This window comes from Pteropus medius, unplaced genomic scaffold, assembly GCF_902729225.1.
Source record: "Pteropus medius unplaced genomic scaffold, Ma_sr-lr_union100, whole genome shotgun sequence".
In the NCBI taxonomy this organism is placed as follows: domain Eukaryota; kingdom Metazoa; phylum Chordata; class Mammalia; order Chiroptera; family Pteropodidae; genus Pteropus; species Pteropus medius.
This window is the reverse complement of record NW_024342257.1, coordinates 2,730,030-2,747,170: the sequence shown is the minus strand read 5'-3', so window position 1 is coordinate 2,747,170 and position 17,141 is coordinate 2,730,030. Positions and strand designations below refer to the sequence as shown.

Genomic DNA, 17,141 nt, shown 5'->3' with positions numbered 1-17,141 from the left:
ATGAGCACTGGCTGGTCTTGATCTTGTATTGATGATCCATGTGGAGTTAGAACGTGGAGGTTGGAGTTATGGAATGTAGGAACTGTTAGAAGGACTGTGCTTTTCAAGTTATGCATTTTAGAAAATATTTTAAAATGCATATTTTCATTGACATAGCCTTCTGCATTGTACAGTCTTCCACTTTTGTCTACCTCTCCTTTTTTTTTTTCTTAACTGAAGTATCATTGGTTTATAAGAGTATATAAGTTTCAGGTGTATGACTTTATAATTAGATATTGATCTATATAAAGAACCCCTCTTTTATTTTGAAATATTTTCTCAGAGAGTTCATATGGCTGAATATTAGTTTGAACCATATGAAATTTTGCCATTTGGCCATTTTGGGGCCTGTAAAAATGGTAACTTCAATCTGTGATTCAATCTAATAAAAAAATATAGAAGTCTTAAAATAGAAAGGTAATACCCTACTATTACTTAATCATATTTTGTTGCATATAAAACTCAAACTGTGTCTTAGTTGATCAATTATTGGCTAAGTTTGAAATTTATGAATATTTTCTAGTGGATTTTTGGCATTAAAAGAGAGATGCCAAATACAAAAACCTGCTCCCTGTCATGCAGAGCTACCCTGGGAAACAGGCCTTAATGAAGTCACCTAATCAGTAGACTGGTCTCCTGTGGATTCAGTTCTTCCACTTGCAGGTATTTCTTCACAGAAAATGTGGTCTGGTTGGTTAATGTATCATTGTCTTCATTTTTGTTCCAAATAAATATGCCTTGGTCATTCTAATGAGATTTAGAGACATTGTCTCACATCTTGGATAGTGCTAGATGTTGATAAAATTTTCCTTCGCCGCCCATGTCCATATCACCTCTTAAATGAGGATGATTAATCCATCTCGCTCATGTTGACTCCTCCAGGTTTGACTCTGAGATGGAAGTGACCTCTTCCTCAGTTTACTCCCCAGTTCAGTGTGAGCCTTAAAACAGCTTCCTCTAGACTGGACATAAAATTTTCAGCAATAGATAGATTCTATAAATATACTTTTCCTTCATTGTCGAAGACAATGCTAATGCGAGTGCTTAGTTACTAAAACAAATATAATATTTTTAAAGCTTCCCAAGTTAGGTAATTAGTTTAAGAAGTCATGGTGCATTTTTTTTCTTCCTTTTCCTGAAATAGAAAATCATAATCCTGTTGAAGACTCAGGATTCTATATGTCGTAAGATCATAGGTAGTGTATTCCTTCTAAAAGATGAGGATGAATTTCCCTCATATTAAAAATCATCAGCTGCCACAGAAGTGGAAGGAAAAATTGTCCTTACCATTTCTTTGTGGACAGTGATTTCCCCCTACTGATATAGACTGTAAATAGGAAATAAACAATCCAATGAAATCAAATAGTATGCAGAGATTTCACTGATGAGTTTAGGTGAGCAAATCATAAAAAGAGTGAAATATTGCATGGTCCTAATTCTTTGCCAAGAAGCATTTAGTAACCTCCTCACACTCCACCCTTTTGGCAGATACTTCTTTTTAACCCCATTTTCAAAGAGTAACAGATATTTGATTTTGAATCCTTTTTTTTACTAATCTAAAAGAAAAAAAAATAATTAAAAATATTAAAAATTATTACTGCTCACTAGACAAGCAAAATAAATGCAGTATTTAATATCCTTTATTTAATAAAATCAGCAGTTCCTCTTAACCTATATATCTGAGGTAATTTATCAGTATATGGACTGTACAAAAATGACTTGCTTTTCTAAATGTTAGATCCTTGGCTTCTGCAAACACTTGAGCCATGCCCAAAGTATAACATAGAAAGTAGGCTGTTCTATTATAGTTCTAAGAGCCAAAAGTCTAGAATATTTTTCTCTCTGTTCTTCAGATATATTGTATATTAAACAAGTAGGGATTTTTACAGAATATTTCATTTTCACTTGATTTGGCCAGCAAGGCTCTTTATTAGCCAAAAAAAAAAAAAATCTTAATTTTCACATTAGACTACATAAAGAAATCCACAATTACCTATTTGTAGCAATGTAACCTTAAGAGGATGCCTTATAGTTCTTTGTTTCGCACAGTGCTATCCACTGAGTAATTGCCCATTGGTTATGTGTTGATGACTCGAAGGAGTAAATTAAAAACTAAATAAAGAATGTGCTGAGGGTATGATTGAAGCAGTGCTGATTAACTGTGTCTAGTCCTCCCTGCTTCCCTTTCTGGAGCCTACTGCCCCAAGAAGAGATGTGGTTGAAACAAATTTAAAATTGCAAATCTTTTCTGTTTAATCCCAAGCAAGAAATTAAGTGCCTATTTACAAGTCTGTCTCTGCTGTATTCACTTCAATAAAACCAACAATATTTGAGAACAGTAGTTGCACAATAGTAGCTAGATAGTGACTTAGTTACTTCATAAAATAATATATGATACAAACCATGGAAGATTTTTAATTTAAAAAGAAAAAGCAAAGCAATGCAGATGTCAGGTAGACACATCAACTGAAAAGCACTTAGGAAGTTAAGCTACTAGGAATGACAATCTTTAAATGCCAATATTTTCTCTGGTTTTACCAGCTTTTAGCAGGTTATTTAGACACAGTTATCATTCATGACTTTATTTTAAAATAACTACATAATGTGCAGAAATTGACATAATTATATCTCTGAGGTATTGATGCCTAAGTTTGTAATTCTATACCATTTTCTACTAACTGACCGACTCCCATGTAATTCAGTGGCATCCATGTTATTTATTCAGTAATCATTAATTATAGACTTCCTCTAATAAAGAACCCTATGCTTTATTGCCCTGTGTTCTTGGGAGCTCTGTAGTTTTCAATTTTAGAAAATTTGAACTTGGAAGAGCTATTTTTTCCCAGATGATCATTATAAAGTAATGAACAGGTTAATCACTGTTGCCTTTATTGTTTGAAACACCAAAAGGCAATACTGCCAAATATACAATTGCCATATGACTTTTAATATGTCTTTTTTTTTTTTTAATTTAAATGTTGGATTCAATTAAATGCTAATAGGAGTATGTTAAATTTACTATGACTTTCTGCCTAAGGGAGTTATTTATTTCTTTGTTTCAAAATTATTTTTTTCAATTGGAGACCAACTTTCTTTTATTTAATAAAATATATAATTAAGGTCTATCTAAAATTCAATTATTTAATAGAGCCAATATTGTTAATGTGTATCTGTATAAATTATCTAAATTACTTGAATTTAGGTCATTTATGTTTCCAAAGCACTCACTCTAGGAATTTGACCCCTTAAATAGATCTGGTGAGCTAAAGTACATTCATGTAATAATCTTTCCAAAAGCTATATCCACTTAAACTTGAAAGTATAAAGTATTTGACTTGTTTTGTGCTTGTTTTTTTTTTTTTAATTTTAAAATTTACATTATTCTTTTATTTCTTAAATTAGGCACATTAGGGAAGACACACATGTATGAGCACTCAAGATATGCACAATATGATAAAGAGAAGTAGCCTGGCTGGTGTGGTTGGAGGAGCCAAAGAAAAATCTGGAAATAATTGATGAGACTTTTAGAGTTTGGATTAGATCTGATGAGCATTGAATCTTGGAAAAGGGGATAATGTGATTAAAGTTATAGTTTAGTAATGTGAGAGACTAGAAACAGAATTCAACAAGTTGATTCATGTAGCCATAATTCAGGTTAAGGGATGAGTGATAGACTTGCATTATCTGGTTCTGTGAGAGATTACTTGTGAAGAAGTGATATGGCTTAGTCACTGTTCGAATTTGGAGACAAAAAAAAAAAGGGAGACCAGAGACCATTCAAAGTTTCCAAGCCTGGGGGATAATCAGAAATGAGAAAATTGGGTTGATAAGTCATTAGGGGTGTGGTTTGGCTGAGGAATTGATGATTAAATCAGCCTTAGACACATTGAGTCTAAAATGATGTGAAATTTTGTAAATAACATGATTTGATGGTAGCTGATGATTCGGGCCTGAAATGGGAATGAGAGTTAGTAGCAGGGATGCACATTAAGTTATCTCCATCATAGAAGGGAACCAGAAACCTTGAAACTTAGATTACTTCGCAAAGTCCAAGAAAGAAAGGTCAATATAGAACAGCCTTTTCAGACTGTTCATTGACACTGGTCTGCTTTCTAAATAATCTTTTAGCAACTTGTTTCAATTTCATCAGAAGATAGTAGTGAGATTGCTAGGAAGACAAATCTATTCTCGTGATGTAGAAAGAATCCGGCCATGCTCAGAGTCAGACCGAATCTCTCCTGGAGCAGATTATTGAACTCTTAAGGAATTATTGAGGGACTTAGATCAAGACTTAAAGGTAAATACTTCCCTCTCTCACTTTGAAACATCAATATAAATTACACTATCGAGTTATGATAATGCATACTTACTTTCAGTTCCTTTTCTGAGGCAAGTGGCAACAGGCAGCCTCTTAAGTATTGCTGGCCATGCTGTGTACCATATTATTCTCCCCTACTTTCAAATCGGGCCAGATTCTTGAACCAAGGACAGCCATCTATAGGCTGGTCTATTTTGTAAGAGATAGCTTGTTATGAACACTCCTCCCAAAAGCCTGTTCTATACTATGTGAATCAGTTTGCCTCTTTCTCTTGGGAAGCTTGGGTTCAAAGATACAAGGAGGGATAATTAGTTCCCAAATGGCAGAAGAGAAAATAAAAACAGATTCTAAGAGTAGGTGTACTTGGGTAGAGGGCATGAATACGTGAGAATGGACATCAAAGTACTAAAGTAATAACATCAATGTTTGACTGGGGTTGTCTTTGTAACTGGAGGGTTAGTCATGGCTGTATCTTGAATAGTGTTTCAGTTCTTCGTGAGGCCTGATCACACAGCTGCTGAAGCCTATTTTCTATTTCTCTTTACTTCTGCCTACATCCTTACACTAAACCCCCAACATTTGTTTCTTTCAAGCCATCTAACATGTTTATCAAGAGAGTTATAATAGTAGCCAGTTGACAGACATTCCCTCTTTTCCTTTCCCTTCTTCCATATCCCAACCTACTGGGGGATCTAACAACTCCATGAGAGACGATGGGGCGGGGGAGTGAGTGAGGAATCAGATTATGCCACTCATTCTCCCCTTCAGGAACCTGGATTCAAAAGACTAACCTATAATGGGGGAAGGACACACCGTGAAGCAAAGAGAAGATTGATATTTAAACTACAATCAGAAAATTATTGACTCTTCCCAAGATGTAATTGAGGGATATCATGTGTCTGGGAGCAATAGTGAAGAAAATAAAAACAAACAAACAATTTTTTGTTTATATATTTAGTGACAAGACTGCTCGATAAACTAGCTAGGTATACATGTCTGTTTCCAAACTGCTCTTGCTTTCTAAAAAAGGCAAAAGTGTATAATGTTATTATGTTAAAAAATAATAAATAATAAATATATGTTCCTTTATTGTGAAAGGTGTAGCTGTAATAAGGACACATAAGTTTGCACCAATGTGCCTTTTCTGGGCCTTCAAAAAATAAGGTAGTCTCTCTCACACACACAGAACACACGACACTCCTTGTACTTTAAAAATCGATAAGCAACAGTTAAGTTCCTGTGCAAAAAGTAGAGTTAGATTGTTATGGCCTTACTGCAGTTGTGCAGAAACTTGACTGGAGAGTTGACCCGCTATAGAATCTGGCAAACAAAGGAAGAGCACTGTGATTGATTCAAAAGCTGGACTAGTAATTGATGAAATGTCCACTCGTTTCCTGTACTCCAAGCATCAGGAATTAAGAGTTCCAATTTTACCATTTACAGCATTTTTATACTTGGTGGTGGGCTGCCATTATTGCTATGGTGTGTGGCATTTGTTAAAACTGCCTGACTTGCACTCTCATGAAGGCCATTCTTGAAAAGCCACTTCCATCCCACACTTACCTTGGGCCTGTGCTGGGCACTGAAGAAGATATGAGTATACACTTGACCTCATGATGGTGCTCTGGAAGCTGAGCTATCCCTTTCCCTCTCCTTTGCATATGTTTCTATTTCTTATGAAGATAGTTAGGCTATAATATTCTGATGTGTCAGTTCAGTCAAATTTTGTAGGTAAAGAGCTAGGTCTTCTGTAAAGGAGCTAAATTTACTTTGTGTCAGTCAGAGGCTGGTTCTCAGACAAGAAATGAAAACTTGGAGAGCAAGTCTCCCACCAGGCTTTGATAACTTCTCTTCTCTTTTTGGAACTGTTCTTTTGGAACCAGACTTCAAGGATTCCTAGATGTAAATCCAGATAGAAGTGTATGTATAATTGTTGCTTCCTTATCCTGTTTCATCCTTGAGTTTGGCCCTCTAAATGGAAGCATCTTAATATCAAGTAGGCTTACACTGACTGTTCATGTTCTTTCCTACCTTCCACCTTGTGAGTCCTTGTTTTACTGATTCAGTGCTTGCCAAGGTCCTTTAGCACCTCAGAGGCAGATTGTGAGCTCCACATGTGTCTGTACCTAGCATGATGTCAGTGTTGACAGTATGTACTCTAAGGCAGGGGTCAGCAAACTGTTTCTGTAAGGGGCCTAAAATAAGAATTTTAGGCCTCACAAGTTAAAAGGTCTCTGGCACTCAACTCTGCTGTGGCAATGTGAAAGCAGCCATATACAATATATAATGAATTGAGCATGGCTATGTTCCAATAAAACTTATGGACTGAAATTTGAACTTTATGGAATTTTTAGGTAACACAAAATATTCTTCTCTTGGTTTTTTAGAAACTATTTAAAATGTGAAAACTATTCTTTGTGGGTGGTAGGCTGGACTTGACTACTATGGCTGTAGTTTGCCAGCCCCTGCTCTAGAGACATGCTCCCTGGGTTCTAATGCTGGTTCTGTCACCTTCCAACTATGTGACCTTGAGTGAGTCACTTCAGCTAAATATGCTTCAGTTTCTTTACCTGGAAAATAGGTTGGTGTGAGGATTTAATGTATATTCCTTAGAACAGAGTGTGGCATGTATAATAAGCTTTCAATAAATGGTAGTTATTATTAATATTTCTACCTGCAAAAACATTTTTGTTCTATCTTCTCAGATAGTAACTTAGATTTACTTTGGTGGATAGTTTTGAATTGAGTTAAATTTATTTTTTTCTGAGTTTGTTTTTGCTTAGTTTTTTCTTCACAAGTATTTCATGACCTTAGTAAATGATTGATTCTGATAAGACACACAGAGTATTTCAAAGGTCTCTTTGAAATATTAATTATTTAAAATATTGAATGTGAGATATTTTACCAGAGGCATCAACATTGGTTTTCTGGTAAGTGTTAACAGTCAGATTTTTGAATATTTGTTTATTTATAGAAGGTATAATTTTCTTTTCCCAATCTTTTAGTCTATAGGTAAACAGGAAAAAAATGAATATGCATAAACATTTTTTAACTACCATTTGCTATCAAGCTGTCTTACTGTAGGCAAACTGCCAAAAAGGTGCCTCTGGCCAAAAAAGTTTCTTCACTGGAACTCTACCATTAGAAAATTTGTTCATTTGTGTTAACGATCTCCTTTTAAAGTGCAAATACATCAGGGAAAGTTAATTCACCAATTCAGTTCCCCTGACCAACTTTTAGGTAGCACCTCCCATGTGGATATTTGTGGAGAAATCACCTCATTCTTCACCACTCATTTCTTTGGAGTGGGATATCTATTTATCTTGTGACCCGAATACAGTACCTATTCCATGACAAAGTGTACCTAAAATATTAACCTTAAAATGATTAAGGAAGAGTAGTATTCACTATAAAGTTTATCAGGGATCTGAAGATTTACCTCACTATAGGAAACTATTACCTGTTCTGGCAAGGAGATAACAGAATGAATGAACTCTCCAACCAATATTTCCCTTTATAGTTTTAACTTTAATTTGCTCTGAGATTAATTTTGCTTTTTGGTGTGTACCGCTGTGTAAGGCCTCAACCTGGAAGCATGATGTTTTTCTGTTTTGTTTTACAAATTTTCAACTGCTGCATAATGTAATTACTACCTGCCCCTAGTTCATCCTGTGGTTTCTGCTAATTTCTTCTAAGCTCCTGTGTCTTCTTTCCCCTCTTGGAAATTTTCTTCTTTTGAACAGGAGCATCTGCCTTCATTATTTCCCTTAGAACATTTTACATTCTGTTTATGCCCTGTTTTAATCTCTTTGATATAGTATCTTGATTTTCTTAAACGCTTTCCATGGCCATAAATAACTTCATCGACTATTATCCTAGTTACCATCTGTTGTTTTTTTCAAGTCACCAATATCTCCATTTTTCACTCAGTTCCAATTAACTGCAAACTAACAGACACCTCCCATCAGGTAGAGGCTTTCTAGATGCTTGTGAACTTCAATACAAGTTGCTCAGGTTCTTCTCATGTCTGTTGGTATAGTGCTTTGCCAAATGGTTTGACTTCTTTTATTGCTGACTCATTTCAGTTTACTATTACTCTTACCAATACAGATTAAGGTCCTGCAGCACAAGGTGTTATTTTCACCATATTATGGTTGCCTTTTGCTTAGTCTATTAACTTTTACTGTTCCATGTTGAATTATAAGAGCTATTTTTTAGCACTGTGCCTTCATTTATTTATTTTTTAGATTCCCAAAGAAGGGATTTTGTTTCCCTCTTCCTTGATAAGTGAGCAGTCTTCTAGTTTTGTGTCATCTACAAATCCATACATCTTGCAGCATGGTCTTAATCTGGACTGTAATATATAGTATAAAAAAGACTGAATCTAACACTAATTTTTCTTGCACTCCAGTTGTCATAGCCTTTTTATATTGCCAACTTCCATTTACTACTACTCATGACCTTGCTCACAAAACCTGTTTTACTTTTTCCGTTTAGTCTTTCACCATTAATGCCAAAATTAACCATCCTACTTTGCCCAGAGTTATAGACAGAATATCTGTCACTGCAAATTAAATTGTGTTCTATGTATAATTGTTTTCTCTCCCACTCTGATCCACTTTGCATACTACCTACCGTGAGGCTGATCTTAAATGTCACCTTTATCATATCACTATCTTATTGAAGATTGACATATGACTTTTTAGACTCCCTTGAAGCATATTCGGACTCCTTACTTTGATATCCAAGTCTCTTTAGAATTTTGCTCTGATCTTACCTCTCCAACGATTACTCCTGTACCTTTCAACTCTGTTGCTCTCCTCATGGTTTATCATGCACACCATGCATACTTAATTTCAGGTAGCTATTCTGATTCAAAATGACTTCAACACTTTTTACCCCCTTAAAATTATATGATATGAACAGGCAAAACTAATATGTGATGGTAGAAATCAGAGCAGAGATTGCCTCTGAATAATGGGAACAAGAGGAAACTTATTGGGGGTGATAGAATTGTTCAATGTCTTGATTGTGGTGGTTGTCATATGGGTGCAGCAGCTTGTCAAAACTCGCCAAACCTACATTACAATGTATAAGACCTGTGCTTTACAATATTTATAAACTTACACACACATATACACATGCACACATGTACGATAGCAAGCGAGTGAGCAAGTGCATATGTGCTAGGAGTTCATAAATCTAGATTTTAGTGTCTTTAAATCAATCATTATTCAACCTTTTAATGTAATGTTTTCAGAGGCTTAACTTAAGCCTTAATTCTTCCGTGAGTCTTCTTCAACTCTTTGAGCCCACAGAGAGCATAGTTTTATTTTTGAAAAGTATTTAATCTGCATAAGTACTATTTCATTTAGTAGGGTCCTACCCTCAATAAGAAGCCTTTTCTTCTTTTGGGTCACTTTAGACTAATTGGTAGATGTCAACTTCTTCAACTGTGAGCAGCTCAACTTTTCCAGAAAGCCTTAATTATCCAATTGAGAATTCAAGGAGGCTATAATAGTAAATTACAGCCATTATGCCTAGGTTGTCAGGATCTAAGGAAATTATTTTTATAGTATTGGCTTTAGTCATTTTTGAGGAGTAACGAACTGGAGTCAGGTCTTAGAGGGAAAGTACAAAGCACTGGGTGTTTAGGTTCCTAGAGTAATGAGGAGTATTCTAATTAATAATGTTTGATAAAAAAGGAAGGAGATCTCAGAGTATTTTCAAAAAAGGTAAAGGGTCAGAGAGTCTACTCTACTTGCATATTAACAAGTCAGCTTACCACAGTTTTAGGTGTGTTGGCAGAAACCACAAGACTCCAGGGTCAGAGTCAAAGAACTCTGTTATTCATGGTACAACAAGCAGTATGAGCTTCATGTTCTCATTGCTTTCCCTTGCCTTACAAATCCCATAGGGTGACACCAAGATGGGCCCAAGAGGATGCTATGCACAGAGTGGGTTTGTGTCACTGCTGAGGAACCCAGGCTTAGTGACCCAAAATCTTTTAAAATGGACTAAAAGCAAACTTGCCTGACATGTGCCCTAAAGGGAAATATAATCTGTCTTGAAAGCAAACAAAACTGCCCTCTGCTCTGGAGGGTGACACTATATCTTTCAAGGCTATACACTATACAAACATCCTTGAAAAGATAGTCCAGAACAAAGACCATCAATGCCTGTGCTCACAAAATGTGAAAAAAATGTGAGAAACCCATAGAGAATAGCCTTTAAATAAGTTTGTGCTAGCCATCTGGGAATAGTCTTGCACAGAGATGTAAGAGATAATTAATTCACCTATTGCTAACTTTCATCTGTGGTATCTCCAAACTCTTCTGGAAACATTAAGTCAACACAACACAGGTAAATGTTGGTGCTGAAAATTGAGATCAGCAGGCATTCAGCATCCACTGAATGATCAACATTGTTGGAAACATGAAATAGAAGGTACAACTCATGCCTTTCATTTTACTCAATGATAAGTAGCTCACACAGAGCCCACAGGACTGCATGCGGCCCGCCTAGCTCCTTAATACTGTCTGTGATCTGATTTCAGGATGAAAGATTAGAAAGTTACCTCTGAATTATTACTTCTCAGACATGCCCATATATTAACATTTTAGTGGCTAAAAAGCATTAACAATTTTCTCCTTAATAATTCTTTAATTCAGTAAAATAGTTATTATAAATTGTAAGAAAGCACATTTTCCTATGTAACTCAATAAAGCTATTTTCCTTTTCAATGAAAAAAAAAAACGTAAAAGATTTTTTCTCTGAGTTTGACTACATAGACCCCCCAAAAAAATAAACAAACAAAAAAAACCCAAAAAACAAAACAAAACAAAAAATCAGCTATTCACTACTAATTACAGCTAAGTAAGAATGAATGGTTCTATAAACTTGGAAATTGTAGGTGAACTGTCGACCTCACAAAATTCAAGCACATACCAAAATTCACTGAAATTTATTTGAAATGAAGGATAAATGCTTTCAAATGATCATGTTGGTTTCTATTTTGTTTTAGGAAGACTAATCGAAATATAAACCACTTCTATGACATATTTATAAAACCTTCATTCTTTAGAGTTTAAACATTTCATCAAAATCTCTCAGCTCCCTTGAAAGTTATAATGAAGCAAATGAAAAAGTAATGGTGGACTGAAACCTACATTTCTTTCCTTTAATACATCAGTGATGTTTATAAAGACCTGGCTTTAAAAAAAAAAAAAACATTTAGCATATGCCTTCTCAGCAGGGGCAGTATCACCCACAAAGGGATGAATATTGGTTCTTGGGGAGGTGAGTGGAGAAAAATCGTTGATATTATAATGGTTCACAGTATATAACAGATAATGTAGTATATCTGTGGTATTAAATTTTAACAGTGGGGAATTAGGAAAAAGATGTCTAAAATTGCTCCTTGGGGCAGAAGAATGATAATGAAAAAAAAAAGATTCAGAACCAGTGATCTAGCATAATGTTTTGATCAGTGTTGTCAGATAGCAACCACTAAATTAAGCAAAGGGATTTATTTTTAATTTCTCTCTATGTCATATTTGTTTTTTTTTTACCTTTTTAACCTATATGCGATATAATAGCATGAAAGAATTTTAATGAAATGGTATCCATAATATTATGTTATAAATATTTTAATTTTGTGTATCATTTATGTAAAATCATAAATACAAATTTTTGTAGTCTGTTGTTTTTACTCATATACATATATTCATCTTTCTACATAGTCTTTACAATGACTATTTTTATAAGGATACATGAGATTCAGTTGTACTATGGCTCTCTTTTGGTTGTATTTCTAAATCTTTAAAAATTCCTTCCATGTCTTCTTTGCAGTTATGCTTCTCCTGACTTCCTATTAAAAACTGGAGTCCTCAGGAATTGCATGCTGTAACCTTTCTTCTCTTATACTATCTCAGAGTAATCTCATCTATCCTCCAACAGCACTCTAATTTTCTAGCTCCAGCCTGGACTTCACTCCTGGGTTCCAGACTCATATTTTCAACTTCTCACTGGTATCTGTACTTAGATATAACTTTTTAAAAAAAAAAAAAAGATCACATTTCCTCAAACCTGTTTATCCCTGGTCATCTAGACTCCTTCTCACCCTCCCAGTGAGATTCTATTGACTGTATTAATTCCTTCAAAATATCCATCGTCTCCATTCACTCTGTTCTCCCCTTAGTTCAGTCCTTTATCTCTTATTTAGATAATTACACTATACTCCTAAACATTTCCTCGCTTTCTGCCATAGCAACTTGAGTCATCCACCACAGTGCTGTTTGACAAGTCTTTCTGAAGTATAAATCTGATCAAGTCATTTGCTATTGCTTATAGTTGTGCTGCCCAATATGGTAGATGGGAGCCACATATAGCTATTGAGCACTTGAAATGTAGCTAATCTGATGTGAAATGCGCTGAATTAAAAATATATTAGATTTCTAAGACTTGGTCTGATGAAATAAATGTAAAATATATAATTTTGTATATATTAAGTTAAATATTTGCTTAATATATTCAAATTAGTTTCATGTGTTTTTATTTTTTTTTAATATGGCTACTAGAAAATTTAAAATTATTTATGTGGCTCACATTTGTGGCATGCATTGTATATCTAGTGGACAGTCCTGGTTTACAAGATAAATGTTCAAATTCATATCATAAAATTACGATCTTTCATCATCTGGCCACCATATCCCTAGTCCATTTCATCTTCTGCTAGCTGTCATGCAAAGAGGGCTGGTCTTGGTGTCAGATTGATCTGGGTTCATGCCCGAGCCCCTCCACATGCCAGCTGTGTGATCTGGAGCAAGATGCATAAACTCTCTAAGTTTCAGTATCCCCAGCTAAAAAACAGAGATAATACCTATTTCAATGTGTTGCTGGGAGGATTAAAAGATATGACAAATGTTGAATGCCTACTACATAAAATTTAATTTTCCCAGATACATTCCAGCTATACTAAACTACTTTCAGTTCTTCTTCTTTCTATTATAAAGAGTGGGTGATGGTTCAGCTGTGTCTGCAGCCTTAATATTCCTAAAAGTACACAATCCTCTTTCCCTCATTAGTTACTAGGATTCTACTTTCCTTTTATTTTTCAAGCTTTCATCAAATATTATATCTGAGAACGCTTGTGTTTCCTTTTATTTTTTTTTCATTCAGTATCCTGTCCTAGAGAATTCATTTTAGAATAAATCATTGTAATATTGAAGAAATCTCAAGGCATAATCAAAAAAGATTTTAGCTTGCTCTTGCCCCATAAGAGAATATTTTATTTTTGTAATCTGATACTCCATTGTCAATTCTTTAAACAAAATAAGATTTAAATTTAACTTTCAAAATAGCCTCGGGAACTTTTTTTTTTTCTTCCTTACTCCTCTCTTTTTGTTCTCTTAACCCTCTTGCCTACAAATGTTCTCTACCCCAGACCCACATATTTAGTTACCACGCAAATTAACCACCTAATTAGAGTCTGTTTCATCAGTTCGGCCTTCTGGAAAAGGGACTTCAGCTCACTGTGCCTTATCAACTGTGTAGTAGAGTTCCTGGCAATTGACACCTTCAGACAGATGCTCTAACATATCTTAAAAGTGTTTTTTGATGGCCAGAGTTGTCAAAGGTGAAATGTTCTACATACATTTACATTAGGAATTTCCAGGAACATCTTTTGAGTACTTTGCTCATGGATTCTTAACAGTTCTTTCCCCTAGGAAAAGCTTAGAAATACAGCAACATTCTAAAAATGATGATGAGACTGGCTAATGTTTCTCAAATGTAAAATGTGGCCTTCCAGATGATGTGGTCACCTTTTCCTTTTACAATGTCAGCATTTTGAAATGGGGAAAGGATATGGATTAGGTAGGAATTGAATACAAATGTGTTTTGCAAAGTGTCTTTTGAGATAATCGCAGATGATGGTTGAATGCTGAAGGTATTAATACAATCAGTATTTAACCTTGTGTAACTCCGCTTCATCAAATCACACCCTGTGCATTGATTGCATTAAGCTGGGTCAATGGTTTCTTGCTTAGGAATATCTTATAAGAATCTTAACAGGAAGGCAGCAGTGGCCGATCAGCTACTGTTTATTTGCATACTGAGCGTGTCATCAATAATACAAAAGACAAGGTCTATAAGTTGAAAGAACAGTGGGATTGGCATGAATTTTGCTTAATGGTGCATAATAAGCGGAGTAGTCTGTGGTGCCAGAAACTGACAGGATCCATTATGTTAAAACAGATATATGTCTTTAATTTAGGGGTATTATGTAAATCTGACAGGAGTTTTTCCCTTTATTTTCCTGTAGTTTAACTTTAATTGCTCCAAGATTAATTCCAATTTCTCCTTTCCTCCAGAGGGTGATGAGACTGGCGTGATGGATAATCTTCTAGAAGCCCTACAGTCAGGTGCAGCATTTCGAGACCGCAGAAAGCGGATTCCGAGGAATCCAGGTAAGACCCCTTCCAGCTCACATGGTATTGTAAAATGTGAATGTTCAGAACCAAAGACCGAAAAACAAAACAAATAAAAAAACCCTTTCCCACGAAGGTTTGTTTTTAACAGTTGATCTCAGTTCATGTGTGAAGTCTCAACAGCCTTTTACATCTACATGATTGCAAGTTTCAACCTGCTAAAAATATCTTCAAATAACTGTAGACTTTGCAAAAAAAAAAAATATCAGAAACAAGGACTCCCGCCATGCTTGATATTAAATATTTTTAATTGTTATTTTATGAGCATGTGGTTTAAGTGGAAGGTGTGGTTTAAAAACCATAAATGTAATTAAATCATTAAAAGTAATTGGCCTTGAGGATGTCATATTAGCTATTTACAGGTAAGGAAACGATAAGATAATGTTTTGTTTTGTTTTGTTTTGTTTTCTAGAGGCCATTTTGGCTTGACAGTACAGTCTATTCTCCATGTTAATAAAGAGAGGAGAGGCACAGATAATCCAAGACCTCCAAAAGTTCCAAAGCATTGGAACACATGTTTGTGTGTGTTTTTGATTAGTCACAAAGTCACACTATGAAAATTGATCTCCAGGGAAGAAAAAACATGAAAGAAGCAGAACAACCTCCCTCACTCAAGTGTATCTAGGAAGTTGTCTGGCTTCTCTGTTTATACCCTATGGCTGAAGTAAATAAAAGCTCCTCTCAGGATAATCCAAATAGACTGAGCTATCCGTCTCCTCTAAATAAGTTTTTTTTTTTATATATATATTTTTTAGTTCCCATCTTTCTTAAAGTAGAGGGAGAAATTAGGTGTGTTGATTTAAAAGGTCCTCTTCATAGACTGTAAAGCTGTATGGAGAAGTAAACAGAAAAAGGGTAATTAATAGTAAATATGTAAACTCTACTGAATTTAGATTAATAAGATTTGCCTAGAATAGCCTACAATTCAAAACATATTCTGTATTTGGATTTGAAGCTATCATACATCATTAGAATGGAGATTTAGACTCTCAAAATCATTGTACTTGAACAAACCAGTTAAAGAAATGGAGCCCAGTGCAGAGTTATCCAGGAAGCTCTTGGCAATGATGAAATACATTTAGGGGAATCCTGGTGGGTAGTTTAGCCTGGAGGTCAGATATGGTTGAGAGGAGAGAAGTGTTTTGGTTAGAGGACATGGCTGCTTTGTATGTATGAAGACATTGAAGATGGCCTACAAAAAGCGTGGAAGACTGAAGGAAAGAAAATTAAAATTTATATTTATATATTCATATTAATTTCTTAGGGTGATGCTGCATGGCAGAATGTTAGGAGCACTGCTAATCTGTAACTGTGAGGCAGCCAATCCATCTGTCCTCAGTCTTTATCTGTGAAATGATAATGTTATACCATGCTGTCGGAGGCTCCTTTCACCTCTTAATGAAAACAGAAACCTTCACTGCTCTGTCTTGAACTATTGGATCATAAATAGTCAGTGAAAAGCAAACTGAAAGAATTTTTTTATCGATTTAGTTCTCCGTTAAGCAGCTAATACCTAAAAGCATGTTATTCTGTGCCTTAAAAGAACTGTCATCATCTTTCTAGCCTGTTTATTTTAAAAATACATTTGCTAAGGCCCCTGTCTGATTAGTCTCGCACATCAAACTGACTCCAGAAAGACTGTTGGGAGAGAATGATCATTCCATGGGGTTTCTGTGAGTTTGGTACTCAGGGGACTATAGTGTTGTCAACTGTGAAACACCAAGAATATATTCAGAAGCTGCATAGTTTTATAGTACTTATTCCAAGTAATCTAAATTGGGATCTCCTTTGGTTTGTAGCTGGAGTGCCTCCATGAACACATAGGGTCAAAATATCAGCCTGTTTAATCCTGGCAGTCATTCCAGGTGGCAGCAGCCAATGCAATGTCCAGTGGTAAAAGGAAACTAGAAGACAGGCAGTGGCAATTATGAGTAAAGCTTTTTGGACATCAGTACAAGAACTGGAAGTGAGGGACAGGGGAGCAGGCACAGAGTGGACAAGTCTGCCAAAAACTCTCCCATCTGTTTGCCTCTTTCTACAAGCAACAGAAACAGGGGCTTTTCCAGATTTCCTCTTGATTTCTGCCTTTCCTAGCTAGATCATCTTTTCCTGCTGGCCCCCTTTTACATTGACTTTCTTAGGCACCTTATTTGGTTCCTTTTCAAAATCCCATAGACTTTATCTTGTTACACTTTCCCCGTTCAATACTGGCTCCATTGCTGCTTTCCAATAATCTCCACTCCAGTATGATGAGATAAAAGCAGTAAAACCAAATTTGATATATAAATAAATAA

General features: G+C 35.3%; 1 protein-coding gene across 11 annotated transcripts in view; it reads left to right on the top strand.

The window, feature by feature from the left end:
* The window catches only part of DIAPH2 (diaphanous related formin 2), a 939,022-nt gene that overhangs the window by 617,415 nt on the left and 304,466 nt on the right, over nucleotides 1–17,141 (top strand). For 10 of the 11 annotated variants that reach the window (XM_039859137.1, XM_039859172.1, XM_039859127.1 and 7 more), the window contains one exon: nucleotides 14,731–14,826. In XM_039859137.1, coding sequence (XP_039715071.1) covers nucleotides 14,731–14,826 — 96 coding nt within the window. Of the gene's footprint in view, nucleotides 1–14,730; nucleotides 14,827–15,259; nucleotides 15,548–17,141 lie in introns of those variants that run through there. The other variant, XM_039859146.1, reaches the window with a different exon arrangement.